The sequence below is a fragment of the Carlito syrichta genome, unplaced genomic scaffold (assembly GCF_000164805.1).
Source record: "Carlito syrichta isolate Samal-C Ts95f unplaced genomic scaffold, Tarsius_syrichta-2.0.1 Scaffold306856, whole genome shotgun sequence".
Taxonomy (NCBI): Eukaryota; Metazoa; Chordata; class Mammalia; order Primates; family Tarsiidae; genus Carlito; species Carlito syrichta.
The window spans coordinates 136,441-152,272 of NW_007250952.1; the positions used below are offsets into that span (position 1 = coordinate 136,441).

General features: G+C 38.1%; 1 protein-coding gene and 1 pseudogene across 2 annotated transcripts in view; one reads left to right on the forward strand and one right to left on the reverse strand.

The window, feature by feature from the left end:
- ASXL2 (additional sex combs like 2, transcriptional regulator) overlaps positions 1-15,832 on the reverse strand; it is a 154,505-nt gene that overhangs the window by 22,582 nt on the left and 116,091 nt on the right. The window contains exons 6-8 of the mRNA XM_008063472.2: positions 14,429-14,544; positions 8,704-8,830; positions 7,173-7,316 (exon numbers count right to left, since the gene is read on the reverse strand). Of these exons, the coding sequence (XP_008061663.1) occupies positions 7,173-7,316; positions 8,704-8,830; positions 14,429-14,544 (387 nt within the window). The remainder of the gene's footprint in view (positions 1-7,172; positions 7,317-8,703; positions 8,831-14,428; positions 14,545-15,832) is intronic.
- Positions 1,756-2,259, forward strand: LOC103265816 (annotated as a pseudogene). Its single transcript, XR_504660.2, has one exon. The product of XR_504660.2 is annotated as a protein S100-A11 pseudogene (transcript).

Sequence of the window (15,832 nt, forward strand, 5' to 3'; positions counted from 1 at the left end):
GTAGTTCCGGCTACTTGAGAGACTGAGGCAGAGGGATCACTGGAGTACAGCAGGTCGAGGCTGCGGTGGTCGGGAGCATGCCACAGCACTCCAGTCTGGGCGACAGAGTGAGACTCCAACTCAAAAAAAAAGAAGAAAAAAAAAAAAAGAATGAATATGAATCAAAGACATTTATACATATAAATAAAAACTAAGGCCATTTGCTACTAAGAAACCTGCTCTAAATAAAATTATTTAAAAATTGTACTTCAGCAAAGAAAATCGCTGGAGAAGGATGGATTGGATACAATGCAGAAGGGTAAACATGCAGATAAATCTACATTAACATCATTTACATAATAGTATTCTAGTATCTGATTTGTGAGGCTAAAAACAAAGTACAGAAATATCAGATAATAACAATAAGCCCAGACAGAAAAGATTAGCACTGAATTGGTGTAAAGTATTTCCACTGTTCTGGAGGAAAATCAAGATGGTTACTTTTTTTTTTTTTTTTGAGTCTGTCGCCCAGGCAGGAGTGCAGTGGAACAGCTCACAGCCACCCCAGCATCAACCTGCTGAGCCCAGGTGATATTTCCACCTCAGTCTCCCAAGTAGCTGGAACTACAGGCGTGCACTACCATGCCTGGCTAATTTTTTTGATATATTGTAGAGATGAGGTCTCACCAAGTTGTCCAGGCTGATCTCGAACCCCTGGGGTTCAGGCAAGCAATCCTCTCGCCTTGCCCTCCCAAAGAGCCGGGATCATAGGCGTGAGCCACTGTGCCTTGCCTAAGATGGTTACTTTTTTTTTTTGAGTTGGAGTCTCATTCTGACACCCAGGCTGGAGTGCAGTGGCCACTCCCAGCCACCACAGCCTCTACCTGCTGGGTTCCGGCGATCCTTCCGCCTCAGCCTTCCAAGTAGCTGGAACTACAGGCGCGCACTACCACGCCTGACTAATTTTCTGATTTATTGTAGAGATGAGGTCTTGCCAAGTTGCCCAGGCAGGTCTCGAACCTGCGGACTCAGGCAATCCACTCACCTCAGCCTCCCAAAGCGCGGGATTACAGGCTGAGCCACCAAGCCCGGCTAAGATGGTTACTTTTAAGAATTAAACATGTTTATCACATGCAACCCCAAAATATGTACAACTATGATATACCAATTAAAAAAGAAACATATAGTACTATTTAAGAATCACCAACCACTAAAAAAATAAAAATAAAAATTAAGTGCATACCAAACACAGTAGACAGACAAAAAAGTTAGAAGAGAATTTAAATGTACAAAAAGGCACCCCCAAAACAAAAAAACTCAATAAAGCCCAAACAACTTTTCAGAAATTTTTTAAAAGAATAAGAAAGGAAACAAGAAAAATAGCATTAGGACAAAAAGCAACAAAAGACTGTAGAAACAAGTCCAAATATATTAACAAACATAGTAAATGTTTAAATCTAATTGAGATACTGTTACATTGGATTAAAACAAAAACAAGGAAAATTCAACTAGCAATATGCTGCTTAAAGAGAGTTACACAAAGCACAAGGACACAGAAATGAAAGTCATACACCAGGAAAAACTAAACAAAGGTAAGCTGGTATACATTTAGCAATATCAAACAAAAGTCATTTTAAGTAAAAAGTCTTATTAATGACTGATAAAGTCAATAAATAATGATAAAGAATTCACTCTACCAGAAAAATTTTAAAACATAAAAACATCTCATGTAAAATAACTTCAAAACATGTGAAATAAAAACTGACAGAGCAAGCCACAGCCTCCCGCGCCTTGCTCAGCTCCGACATGGCAAAAATCTCCAGCCCTACAGAGACTGAGAGGTGCATCGAGTCCCTGATTGCCGTCTTCCAGAAGTATGCTGGAAAGGATGGGAACAACTGCACTCTGTCCAAGATGGAGTTCCGAAATTTCATGAACACGGAACTGGCTGCCTTTACAAAGAATCAGGACGCTGGTGTCCTTGACCGCATGATGAAGAAACTGGACATCAACAGCGATGGGCAGCTAGATTTCCAAGAATTTCTTAATCTGATTGGCGGCTTGGCTGTGGCTTGCCATGACTCATTTCTCAAGGCTGCCCATGCCTCGAAGCGGATCTGAGGACCCCTTGGGCCTGGCCTCCAAACCCACCCCTTTCCTTCCAGCCTCTGTCATCACCTCCTTCTCACAGCTCACACATCCCCTGAGCCCAGCATACCCGCCACCCCATGCAAGCCCCTCTCGCGGGTAGTAATAAAACTATGTCACTTTTTAAAAACACACACACACAAAAAAAAACCTGACAGAGCCAGGCACAGTGGCTCATGCTTGTAATACCAGCATTTTGGGAAGCTGAGGCAAGAGTATTGCCTGAGACCACGAGTTTGAGACCAACCTGGGCAGCTGGGCAACATGGTGAGAACTTGTTTCTACAATAAATTAAAAAATTAGTTGGGCATGGGGGCATGCACCTGTAGCCCAAGCTACTTGGAAGGCTGAGGTGGAAGGATTGCCTGAAACTGGCAGGTGGAGGCTGCAGTGGCTGTGATCATGGTACTGCACTCCAGCATGGGTGACAGAAAGAAAAAAAAAAGATGACAGAACACCAGGAGAATTGGACAATTCTATTGGGAAAGGAAATTTCAACACATCGCTCTTAATTATTAATAAATCAAGCATAGCAAAAGCACCCCCCAAAACAAAGCTGAATTATTTCAGATTAGCAAGCTTGATCCAATAAACAGAATCCTTTGTTAAGCAACTAGAATACACTTATAAAATTCAATATCATTAGGCCAAAAAAAGTAAGTCTCAGTAAATTTCAAGTAACAGTAATGGCAGCAACAATGACTGCAGCAGCAAACACTTGTATAGGGCTTCCTAAGTGCCAGGCACTATTCTAAGCATTTGAATGAATTAACCCATTTATTTTTCACAAAACTTTATGAAGCAGGTAAGTATCACCACTGCATTTTACAGATGAAGAAAGTGAGGTTAAGATACGATAATTTGCCCAAATTACACTATTACACTGTTAGTGCAGCAACTTAAACCCAGACATTTTGGTTTTAGAGTCTGTGGTTTATCACTACACTGCACAGGTATCATACAGCCCATGATTTCTGACCAGTATTTAAAAGTACATAAAGAAACATAAACAAAAATCTACACATTTGGAAATTCACTACAATAACAACAACAAACTTCAATTCAAAATAACTCCTGGGACAAGAAGAAACAACAAAATTGTAAAAACTTTCAAAAGTGAATGATAATAAAACAGTATCTATGAGGTAAAGGTAAATATTAGCCAAAGAAATTCAAACAGTACTTACTAAAAGATACAAAATTATTAAGATTTCTACACTCAAACTCCAACCTTCCTGCCAGAAGTGACATTTTAAACTTGATGGAACATTTTTCAACTTATCACCTATTAATCCATCTTTTTTCTTTTAAAAAAGCTACACTATTCCAACAGTATGTGCCATGATTAACTTAACTGGAATCCCACTGATGATAATATAGGTGCTTATCCTTTTTTAGTCTGTATAAACAATACTGCAATGCTTCTAGAAAAACAACAGCCTTGTTTCTCTTTCCCAACTACTCGGAGAACTGGAGTGTCAGCATTACTTGAATAATTTTTACTACTTGTGTATTCATTACACTGTCACATTTCAATCAAACTATAATTAAAATTTTAACTTGCGTGAGACTGGGAAGCTTCTGTAAATTATTCTCTAGCATTGATCAAACTATACCCTGAAGATACTTTAATGTACCTCATCCAAAGTAGCTAGTTTAAGTCCTTTAATTTTGGTTAAGTTGACCTTACTGTTTTTTTCTCACTTTAGGTTGCCTTAGTCAGGTATATTGGGAGGATACGTAAGTTTACAGCGTTTTTGCTGGCCCGTGGAACGCAAATGTTACACAATGATTGACTTGTCACAGTTCAACACATCCGTCGATTCCTGGGTTCACTGACATGGATAATTGTGTATTAAAGCGTTTAAATGGTCTTCATCAAAGCCCAATGTCTTCCTGAATGTGGGAAATCACTCAGGTCAAAGTGGCCCTCTTTGAGACAACAAAACCATTTTCTTGCTGCCATGTGCATTCTCCCCAAGCGGGGCACAAAGGTTTCAAGCCGCCTCCGCTGCCTTGACAACTCTGTTAAACTCAAACAGAATGATACGTCAGAAGTCTTTCTGTTTCCCATTTGACACTCCTTCTTCTTTAGCTCACAATAGCACTAACCTTCTTCAAATCTGCAAAATGCAAGACGTATTCACAAGCACAACAATGTCACTCGAAATGACAAACAATAAATTAACTCCCAACACTGCAGTGTTGTCACCAAGCCAAAAACAAAACACTACGAACTTATGCATCAACCTAATATTATACTTCAAATCTGAGCTATGTTTATTCTTCTGACTGAATCAGGGATGTAAAACTATATGACAGATTATCAATCTTACTGAAGTTAATACAAATTATACCAATGTTAGCTAAAAAAAAGGATTTTATGTAAATTTTTAAATTTAGTTTTATCATTTATGTTTTACATAAAATATATTATATCTTCTGTTGAGTCTGAAAATATTCATCGTGGCTATGTTTAAACATTCTCACTCGATTTCCGTTAATATGTATCTGCATGAAAGAAGATAAACTTTTATTTACTTTTCAGCCATTAGGTCAAACTTAAATAAACCATGTGTTTTTTTTTTAATTGACTCGGAGTCTCACTCTGTTGCCCAGGATGGAGTGCAGGGGCATGCTCATGGCCACTGCAGCCTCAACAGGCTAGGTTCAGGTGATCGTTCCATCTCAGTCCTCCAAGTAGCTGGAACGAGAGGCACAAGCCACCATGCCCAGCTAATTTTTTTATTTATTGTAGAGACAAGGTCTTGCCATGTTGCCCAGGTTAGTCTCGAACCCGTGGGCTCAGGCAATCCTCTTGCCTCTGCCTCCCAAAGTGCTGGGGATTATGGGCATGGGACACTGCACCCGGCCATGTCTCCTTTTTTATGGTTAATTTTCCCTAGTTTTCCATGAAAGTTAGAAATTCTCCATCCATAGCTTCTCAATTTCATTCCTCTGTATTTCTACTGCAATTGAATAAAAATACTAACATTGTGATTTTTTAAAATGGATTTTAAGTAGAATATGGGCTGCCGAAGGAAGCAGCACTGTTCTATCAATATAGTCCTAGGACTACTCTAAGCCTATGTTTGGTATATTAGTATACATTCTATGAATATTTGTTAATTCCAGCACTTTGGGAGGCCGAAGCAAGTGGATTGCCTGAGCCCGCGGGGTCAAGACCAGCCCGGGCAACTTGGTGAGACCTCGTCTCTACAATAAATAAAAAACTAGGCGGGTGTGGTAGCGCATGCCTGTAATTCTAGATACTTGGAAGGCTGAGGTGGAAGGATTGCAGGAACCTAGCAAGTCAACAATGGAGTGGCTGTGAGGGTGCTACTGCAACTCCAGCCTGGGCAACAGAGTGAGACTCCAACTCAAAATATATAAATATGGGAGATGCTGTCTTTAAGAAAAAATATACAATCCTAAAATTAAAGGATTTTTTTTTATAAAGCATTTTTCTGAAAATATTATTAATTCTATTCTCATACTAGTTTGAATTGGTATGAAATATGTAAATGAATATAGAAAAAAAATGTCCTCGGATTCTGTCAGTATTGCTGCAGTTTTAGCTTCCATGTTGCTTCTGAGATGTCTGTAAACCCAATTCTTGAATATGTCTATGTGAAGATTCCCCCCGCTCCTTTCTAGAAGCTTTTTAGAACATTCCCATTATCTTGGATGTTTTGAAATTTCAAAAGAATGTGTCTTGGCATAGGTTTCCTTTCATTCATGTTTCTTAATGCCCATTATGTACTTTTAATCTGGAATCCTGTGGCTTCCAACTGTAAAAAATGTTGTTATAGTGTCTCATTTTACCAACATGTGTTCTTCCTTTCTGATAGTCCAACAATCTAAGACATCAGAAAACTTGAATTGGTGTTCCAATTTTCTTACCTTTTTTCTACTATTGAACCTTCTTTTCCTCTTCCACATAATTTCTAGGAAATGTCTTCCATTTTATTGATATCTTATCAAGATGATATCTGTTCAGCTGGGAACCTACATCTGCCTGGACATTTTTCTCCCGAGGTGGTTCAATTTCCTTAGGTACCAATTCACCAATCTCCTGCTAGAGCATGGGGGAGTGGGGTGGGGGTGGAGGAAGTAGTGGTAGTAGAAATATGCCTCATCCACCAGCATTCCGGAAGCCAGAGAGGAGAATCATTATCCAGTATTTGTATTTTGCTTAATTTTCCTGATTTCAGTACAGCGCCTCATCATCTGCCCTTGGCTATATTTGGTGTCCCTGAATTTGGGGTTTACTTGGGTCAAATTTCACTTCAAAATAAAACTCCTGTCACCAGCTAGGATGAGGCATCAATTGCTTCTTACTAACTTCCCAATAAGAATCTTTTTTCCAACCCTATACCCTACCCTTCTCTTCTGTGATACATCATACCTCCAATTCTTGGGCCTTCCTGGTGTTCTGCAGCCTTAGCTGGCTGGCTTATTACTGGCAACTGCTCTTCAGCTCAGTGAAAAATTCTATCCAGTTTTCTTGTTTCTAAATGTGTTGACACTGCTTGCCCATCTGTGGGCTTCCTATTTTCTTCACCTGTATGGATTTATTTTTGTATCTCCATAGTCTCACTTCAGTGGGATTTCAGAAGAAACAGGAAAAAGGTTCAGTTTGTCATATTTAACTGGAAGTCTTTCTATGCACAGAAATAATAAACATGAATATTGCTAGACAGAGCAACCTATTGGCAGAAAGAAAAATAAACCAGAAAATTGCTGATAACAGATCTTTCTCTAAAATAAAGTTTGATAAGAAGAGGACAGGAAGACTATGAAGAAAGCCCAGAACTCAAAGGTAAACAGGGGTAACAAGGGACAAGGACATACTAACCATTCTGCCCATGTTTCTTTTCACTTCTTAAAAATAATTATGTCAACAACAACAAAAAGAAATTATGTCTAATCTTTGCTACATAACTCAAGTCATACCTACACCTAAGTCAAATAGCTGATGAATTTCAAATACAGAGCTGACAAGTCATGGCAATAAAAACTGAAGTGTCTCCAAACTAACTTACTTGTGTGGAGTCTGTCAGACCTCTGGAACGACTTCTTACCCAGTCCAAGCAAAGTATTTTCCACTTTAACTGAAGAAGCAAAGCTGGGGTTTGCGTTCTGGGGACTGTTTGACTGTCCATCAGACTGCTTTCCTTCCCATATTGCTAGGGGGAAAAAATATGTAAAGACTGGTGGCACTGAGGTTATAGACAGAAATCAGTTAAGTTAAATCAATTAAACAATCATTCGATGTTAACTAAACAAAGGTATGTATGCAGCAACATATTCCTGCTAATGTATTTTGACTTTGAGAATTATAGTAAAAAAATAGAATAAAATCCCTTTCTTCCTTGCCTGATACTATCTGCTTCTGCTGTTAAACTTTTCTCCTAACAAAAATGCAAAGTTCTGTTTAAGACTCAGATTGAGTCCAACAGGCCCATAGAATGAACTTATGGTATCAAATTAAATTACGTGATACAATACAAAGTTTATATCTAGACCAGTTTCGATTATAAACAAAATAAGCAACAACAAAAAAATCCAAAGACCTTGTAGACATGTCTAATGGAAACTCAAAGGTAGTATGTATTCTTAAGAAAACCATTTATTTTTAAAGGCGAGTTCAAACCAGGCATAGTGGCTCACGCCTGTAATCCCAACACTAGGAGGTGGTGGTGAGAGGATTACCTGACCTCAGGGATTCAAGACTAGCCTGAGCAACATGGCGAGACCTCGACTCTACAATAAATCAAAAAATTAGCTGGGTATGGTGGCACATGCCTGTGGTTCCATCTCCTTGGAAAGCTGAGGGGGAAGGATCACCTGAGTCCAGCAGGTTGAGACTGCAGTGGCCATGAGCTTGCCATTGCACTCTAGCCTGGGTGACAGAGTGAGATTCCAATTAAAAAAAAAAAAAAATGTTGGGCACGGTGGCTCACGCCTATACTCCTAGCACTTTGGGAGGCCGAGGTGAGAGGCTTGCCTGAGCCCACTGGTTCAAGACCAGCCTGGCTAACTTGGTGAGACTTCATGTCTACAATAAATCAAAAAATTAGCTGGGTGTGGTGGTACGCATCTGTAGTTCCAGCTACTTGGAAAGCTGAGGTGGAAGGATTGCCTGAGCCCAGAAGGTTGAGGCTGTGGTGGCATGCTCTCCAGCTTGGGTGACAGAGTGAGACTCCAACTCAAAAAAATAAAATAAATAATAAATAAAGCAGAGTTCAGTTTGAGCCTCTAGGAAACATCAGATTTTAAGGCTATTTATTAGAGGCTTGCAAATATTATTAGATTAGACATCCTGAAAGTTAGTCATGAGTTTCCTTCTTACATGAAAATCCCATCGATGTATTCTTAATAACTGTATGATTATTGTGCATTCAACTTTGCCCATTTATCCTGGTAGGATTTATACAGATGATCTGGCAGTACAAGGATTATATAAATACAGTGATCTAAAAAGTAAATGATGTAGTATACAAATTTGGAAAACCAACACAAAAATACTGGGAAAAAGAAACTTCCATTGAAAAAAACGCTCAAACTGCCTACCAGGTTTGGCAGGTACAGAGTCACTGGCTGCTTTGACAGTCTTTAAAGAAAGATGTTGGTTGGAGGAGATGGACATGCTTGGTCTGCACTGATGTTGCTGCTTCTTCTGTTGTTGCTGCTTTAGAGCCTATAAAGAGAAAACGGACTATAAGAAACAAATCAGTTTTATAGTAATAATATAAGGTAAAGGACTTCTTTTTAACTGGTGAGAAGCATGCTGATTATTCAATTTCTCTGAACTCTATTGAAGCAAACAAAAACCTAAATTAAACCAACTAGGCCAGGTGCAGTGGCTCACATCTGTAATCCCAGCACTTTGGGAGGCCAAGGTGGTAGGATTGCTTGAGGCCAGGAGTTCGAGACAAGTCTGGGCAACAAAGCAAGACTCTGTCTCTACAAAAAAATAAGATAAAATAAATTAAAAAAAATTAAACCAACTAATAAACACAAAGCTTAAATGATCCTTATAATTTGGATATTTTTTGCTAGCATTACTTCTTTATATAAATGTGAGAAATAGCTATTAACATCTTTTTAGAATTAAAAAAAAAGCCTTTATATAAATGTGAGAAATAGTTATTAACATCTTTTTAGAATTAAAAAAAAAAGTCAGCTGGGCACGGTGGCTCAGCCTGTAATCCCGCGCCTTTGGGAGGCTGAGGTGAGTGGATAGCCTGAGCCCGCGGGTTCGAGACTCACCTGGGCAGCGAGACCTCATCTCTATAATAAATCAAAAAATCAGCCAGGCGTGGTAGCGCATGCCTGTAATTCCGGCTACTTGGAAGGCTGAGGAGGAAGGATCGCCGGAGACCAGCAGGCGAGGCTGTGGTGGCCGGGAGCGGCCACTGCACTCCAGTCTGGGCGACTGAGTGAGACTCCAACTCAAAAAAAAAAAGTCACCACGAAGTCAAACATTTTCCAATCTTGTAAACAAAGATTTATGTTTTCAAACATTTCTAGAAACAGAATTCTAAGCCACGTACCAAGAAGAGCCCTATCTGTATCAACCCTATTTAGAAATGTAAATATTTAGCTTACATATACTTCAGAGGTACTATGTTTCAACAAAAGGTTGTAAATAACTACTTGAGCCATCTGTAATGAGGTTTGTTCCAATGATCAAATCTCAACAATTTACAGCAATGCAGTAAACAGAGAAGAAGGAAGACAAGATAATACTGGTTCTAAGAATAGTATGGTTCTTACTGTCCACTTCAAAATATGTTTATTTCTATGACGTTCTTGATTTATAAAACACACTTAACAATACTATTTAAAATAAACAGAAAAAATAATAAATACCCAAGTTTTAATCACAAAAATATTATGAAGGCAACATTTTAACTCAAGATTTTACAAAGAGAAACAAAGAAACCAACAAAGTAATTTCAAGAAAGAATTGAAAATGTGACTTTGCTAAGTTGCCAGTTTCAAGCTTATTTAACCTTCAAGACATTCATGTAAAAAAGTATGGCATGATTAGCTACTTCTGGTTTCCCATTTCCTCTTTCCAATATATTTTCCTCCCACTTAGTATTCATACATATCTCTGGCTCTGCTATAGGCACTATGGCATGGTAGCAAATGATCTCCTTGCTTTAAGCTGCCAATGGAGACAAGAAAGTTGGATGTCTGGCTTAGATTCACCGACATTTGCAGCAGGTGAGGCAGAAGAACAATGTGCAAAAGAAGGCAGTTGACTGACCACTGATTATGGCTTATCCTCTCATTCTCTGAAATAAGACCAGAAGATCTTCATAGTCTTCCTGGGGGGTAGCCACCAGTATTCATTCCTTGGTACTCAAAGTAATCATGTTAATTCCAGGGCAATGCAAAACTTAATAGAATCACTTGATTGCATCTGCTTCTGTTGTGACCATGTACCAAGAAGAGCCCTGTCTGTATCAACCCTATTTAGAATTACTGTACACAGTTCCTTCACCAGTAGTTTACAAACCTTGTTCCTAGTTCTATTTCAAAATTAATAAATAACAAAAACATTCTTACTTGTGGCAAAGGATAACTAAAATTAAAATAAATTTTCTCACTTAATACTATAAAAAACATACATGGGAGGCAAGAACTTATTTTATATACCAACAATCTAATGTGTATGATTTTTCATGCTGACATTCCCTAAAGAAAATACGACATTTCATATAAGATTACAGGAATATACTACAAGAGTAGTAAATGTGTCGTGAATTAGTTAATAGTGTTTAAGAAAATACTTGCCTTTATCGTGTGGAAAAGCAGCATTTTATACTTTTTAAAATCTTTTAAGAACTTACAGAAAAACAAGAGTCAGAAGATACCCAGATAAGCAGTGATCATTCTTAACAAATTTACAGGTATCCTTTAATAAAAGCACTCTTGGTTTAAACATTTTAAAACTTACATTTTTTTTCTTTTTTTTTTTTAGTTGGAGTCTCATGGCCACCCCATCATCAACCAGCTGGACTCTGGCGATCCTTCCACCTCAGCCGTCCAAAAGTAGCTGGAACTATAGGTGTGTGCTACCACACCTGGCTAATTTTTAATTTATTGGAGAGATGAGGACTCTCCAAGTTGCCCAGGTTGGTCTCAAAACCGAGGGCTTTGGCAATCCACTCGCCTCGGCCTCCCAAAGTGCTGGGATTACAGGTAGAGCTACCGAGCCTGGCCTACATAATTTTTTAAATGTTATTAATTTTAATTGTTCACGGATGTATTTTTACTACAAAAATTAACTCCTTTTTGACCACCACTCTTAGTCATGGTATACAATTCTCAGAGGGAACCACAGTTGTCAATTTATTTTTCCTTACTCTTAAAAAATTTATATATATGAGTGTTTGTGAGTGTATACCTATATACATTTTTTATTAAAAATAAAGCATTGTTAGCCGGGCTCGGTGGCTCAGCCTGTAATTCCGCGCCTTTGGGAGGCTGAGGTGAGTGAATTGCCTGAGCCCGTGGGTTCGAGACCCGCCTGGGCAGCGAGACCTCATCTCTACAATAAATCAAAAAATCAGCCGGGCATGGTGGTGCATGCCTGTAATTCGGAAGGCTGAGGTGGAAGGATCGCCGGAGCCCAGCAGGCCGAGGCTGCGGTGGCCGGGAGCGGCCACTGCACTCCAGTCTGGGCGACAGAGTGAGACTCCAACTCAAAAAAAAATAAAATAAAATAAAAAATAAAGCATTGTTTTGTGGATATATGTATATTGCAGGAAAATTTAATTTTAATTTAATTTTAATGATTCAATACTATACCTTAGTCTAAGCAACATCATTACAAAATAAACTATTAATCTTATGTAACTGCCTAGCAACCTCATTACAAAATAAACTATTAATCTTATGTAACTGTCTAGCATATGAAAAAACCATTGTTTATTTAGGAACTCTCTGAAATGATATATATACATACACACATATCTATCTAATAGATTTTTTGCAAGTTCTTGCTATTATAAACCTTAATGCATACATTTTTCAATGTGTTTGTTTACATATGTATATATATTTTCATTATTATTATTACTATTATTATATATTCTTAAAAAGAATTTATTGAGACGACAGAAAAGCTCCCACAGTGGGAGGGGACCTAAGGAGGTTGCCCTAATTTTTTTTTTTTTTTTTTTTAAGAGACAGAGTCTGGCTCTGCCACCCAGACTGAACTCCTGGGCTCATGTGATCCTCCTACCTCCAGAAGAGCTGAGACTACAGGCGCCCACCATCACGTCCAGCTAATTTTTTAAATTTTTTTAGAGACAGGGTCTCTCCATGTTATCCAGACTGGTCTCTTCTAACTCCTGGTCTCAAGTGATCCCTCCACCTCAGCCTCTTGAACAGCTAGGACTACAGAAGCCCACCACCATGCCTAGGTAGTTTTTTAAATAATTGTAGTAGGAATGGTGTCTCACTATGCTGCCCACACTGCTATCAAACTCTTCTAGCTTCAAGTGATCCTCCCATCTTGGCCTCAAATAGCACTAGGATTACAGGAATGAGCCATGATGCCTAACTCTGTATTCTAATATATGTTTCAAAAAATTCAACCACTTAATCATGGGATGTGTGCATTCAAATTTTTAATAGATACTGTAAAATTTATCTCCGGAAGGGCTATAATAACTTATGTCCCACCAGCAAACAAGTAATTATTTTCCTATACACTTTCCAATACGTGATATAATTCAGCACTTTAATTTATCCCCAAATCTGAGGATGAAAGAGTAATCTGTTCACGTTTCCCTAACTACTAGTGAGTTTTTATTTATTGGTCATGTGCATTTTGAAAAACTCTGAAGCTAGTTCTTTGAAAAGCCCAATAAAATAGACAAGCCATTGGCAACTAAATTTTGGGGAAAGATACATTATAAATGAACACTGGGGAATTAAAAAATGACATAATACTCCATAAAGCTCTATGCTAATATTAAAAACTTAGGCAAAATGGACAACTTTCTAAGAAAAATAAATTTCCAGAATTGGCTCAAAAAGCAGAAAAAAACAAGAGAATAATAATAGATGAAACTATAATACTAAGAAACAATTTTTTTTTTGAGGTGGAGTCTCACTCGGTCGCCCAGACTGGAATGCAGTGGCTGCTTCTGGCCACCGCAGCCTCATCCTGCTGGGCTCCGGTGATCCTTCCGCCTCAGCCTTCCAAATAGCCGGAACTACAGGCGTGAGCTACCATGCCCAGCTGATTTTTTGATTTATTGTAGAGATGAGGTCTCGCTGCCCAGGCAGGTCTCGAACCCGTGGGCTCAGGCAATCCACTCACCTCAGCCTCCCAAAGGCGTGGGATTACAGGCTGAGCCACCGAGCCCGGCTCTAACAAACAATTTTAAAAGGTATTATTTGCTGAAATTTCAAGGAAAAGATAATTTCTACAAACTTGCTCTGCAATCTAGACAAATATAGAGAGCTACATAACTTATTCATGAGACTATAACAATCCTGATTTTTTTGATTGCTTCATTTTTTATTTTTGTGTTTCATTAAATAAAAAATTTTCTAGATTGAAGCCCATTTATTTATTAACTCTTTAAACTCTCCAGCAATCAATAAAGTATTTGTTAATACACCTTTGAAATGACTTCTCTTCAAGGTATTACACTTAAGTATTTCATTAGAATGAGTTTGTAAGAACAACTAACTTCAGGGCAACAATCCTCATTTTAAGATCGCATAAGGATACTACAAGAAAACCATAAAATCCAAACTAAAATCTTAACAAAATTCAATTAACATATTTAAAAGATATGTAATAAACATGTAGGGTTTATTCCAAAGAGTTAAGTATAGTACAATATTTGAAAACCTAGCTGTGTGATTCTGTATTAAAAGAATGAAAGATTAAAAGAGAAAAATTAAAACAGAAAAATTAAAGGAGAAAAATCTACTTGATAATCTCATAAATCCCAGAGAAAACAAATCTGAAAGATTCGATACCTATTCACGATTTTTAAAAAATACAAACAAAAAGACTTAGCAAACTAGGAAATAAGAAACTTTAAAAATGTGATAAAAAGAGCACCTACCAAAAACCTGTAATAGGTATTATACAAAAAGGTGCATAAATTACTAAAACAAAATCACAATACAGCATAAAATTTCCCCTGACAAGGGCCCAATGTAAAAAGTTTTCAAGAAATTTTCAATGCCTGCCAGAGTCACACATTTTTAATGGGGGAGACTCTACTTCTGATAAACACAGACCAGCATTGCTTACCTGCTTGAGTGCCTTCTTGCTGTGCTTCTGTGATGGAGAAATGACTTTACCTGCTGGAATGGTGGGTGACGGGCAGCCTGACTGGGGGGAGGATGGCTGTGACAGTCTAGACGATACTAGAGGGGAAAAGTGACAATGAATGATTTTGATATCACTGATATCAAGCACCATTCCTTCCCCAATCACATGCTGCTACCTGTATTAAGAACTGTAACCAAATATTTTGGGAGGGATCTTCTTTTTGTAGTTCTACTGCAAACATCCTCCCTATCAGTTTATTTCCTCAGAAAGCTCTACTGAAGGATGATAGGTGGGAAGGAATGGGTGTTAGTATTCATTACTTTTCATTCTTTAATTTTTCAGTAGAATTGATTGAAGTAGTAGGATGTGGAATATAAACTATGAGTCATCAAATTAGATAAAATTTAGAGAAGATTCTAGGGCCCTTTGTTTTCAAGGTAAATCTAATGTCAACATGATACAGTGGAAGAGCCTGAAAGTGACCATTTAAAATGAAGGCAACAAAGCCATTTCATCTCAAAACTCCACCATAGTTTTAGCCCTTATTTTTCTTCATGGCTTAAATCAAAAGTTTCAGGCTTACCAATCTGTGGGAGGGCATTTTAAGATTTCTCTATTGGAAGGAATGTAGGTTTGCACAGGATGTTCCTATTCACCGTCTACTTCATCACTAGCTGTTTTATACAGTCTGTCAGAGCTTAGCCAAACCTGACCAAGTCTTATGTGAAAGAGGGTTCTTCCTTTAAGAATCTATACTTCTTACAATAAACAGCAAGTAAATCTTTATGTTCCATAAAGCTCAACAGTATGCACTGTTTATGATAAAGAACACAGAAATTGCTGATTTAGACCCCTTATTTTAAAAAAATAGAAATTATAATCATACTGCTAGTGATGACTCTCAAAGAGTGCATGTTTGCTAATATTTTTCCCTTTTCATAACAGTTGAACTGAAAAGGCCCGAATAGCCAAATGCATCCCATGGTAAGGTCAATAAGCTTTACAATGTCATATAAAGTATGTCCTGGTAGGTAGTTAGCTATCTGCTATGAAAATGCAGAAGCATAGTTTATTGGAATATGTATGTTGTGAAATACAGCATCTCATGTTACTTAGATGTCCTAAGAAAGGAATACACAGTTGATACATTTTTAAAGATAGCAGACAATTATTAAATGACTTATTATCATACTTGGTTTAGCTTTGCATACCAAACTTTACAAACCTTTATATATAAAAAAGAGCTGTTGTCGGGCTCGGTGGCTCATCCTGTAATCCCACGCCTTTGGGAGGCTGAGGTGAGTGGACTGCCTGAGCCCGCGGGTTTGAGACCCGCCTGGGCAGCAAGACCTCATCTCTACAAAAAATCAAAAAATCAGCCCG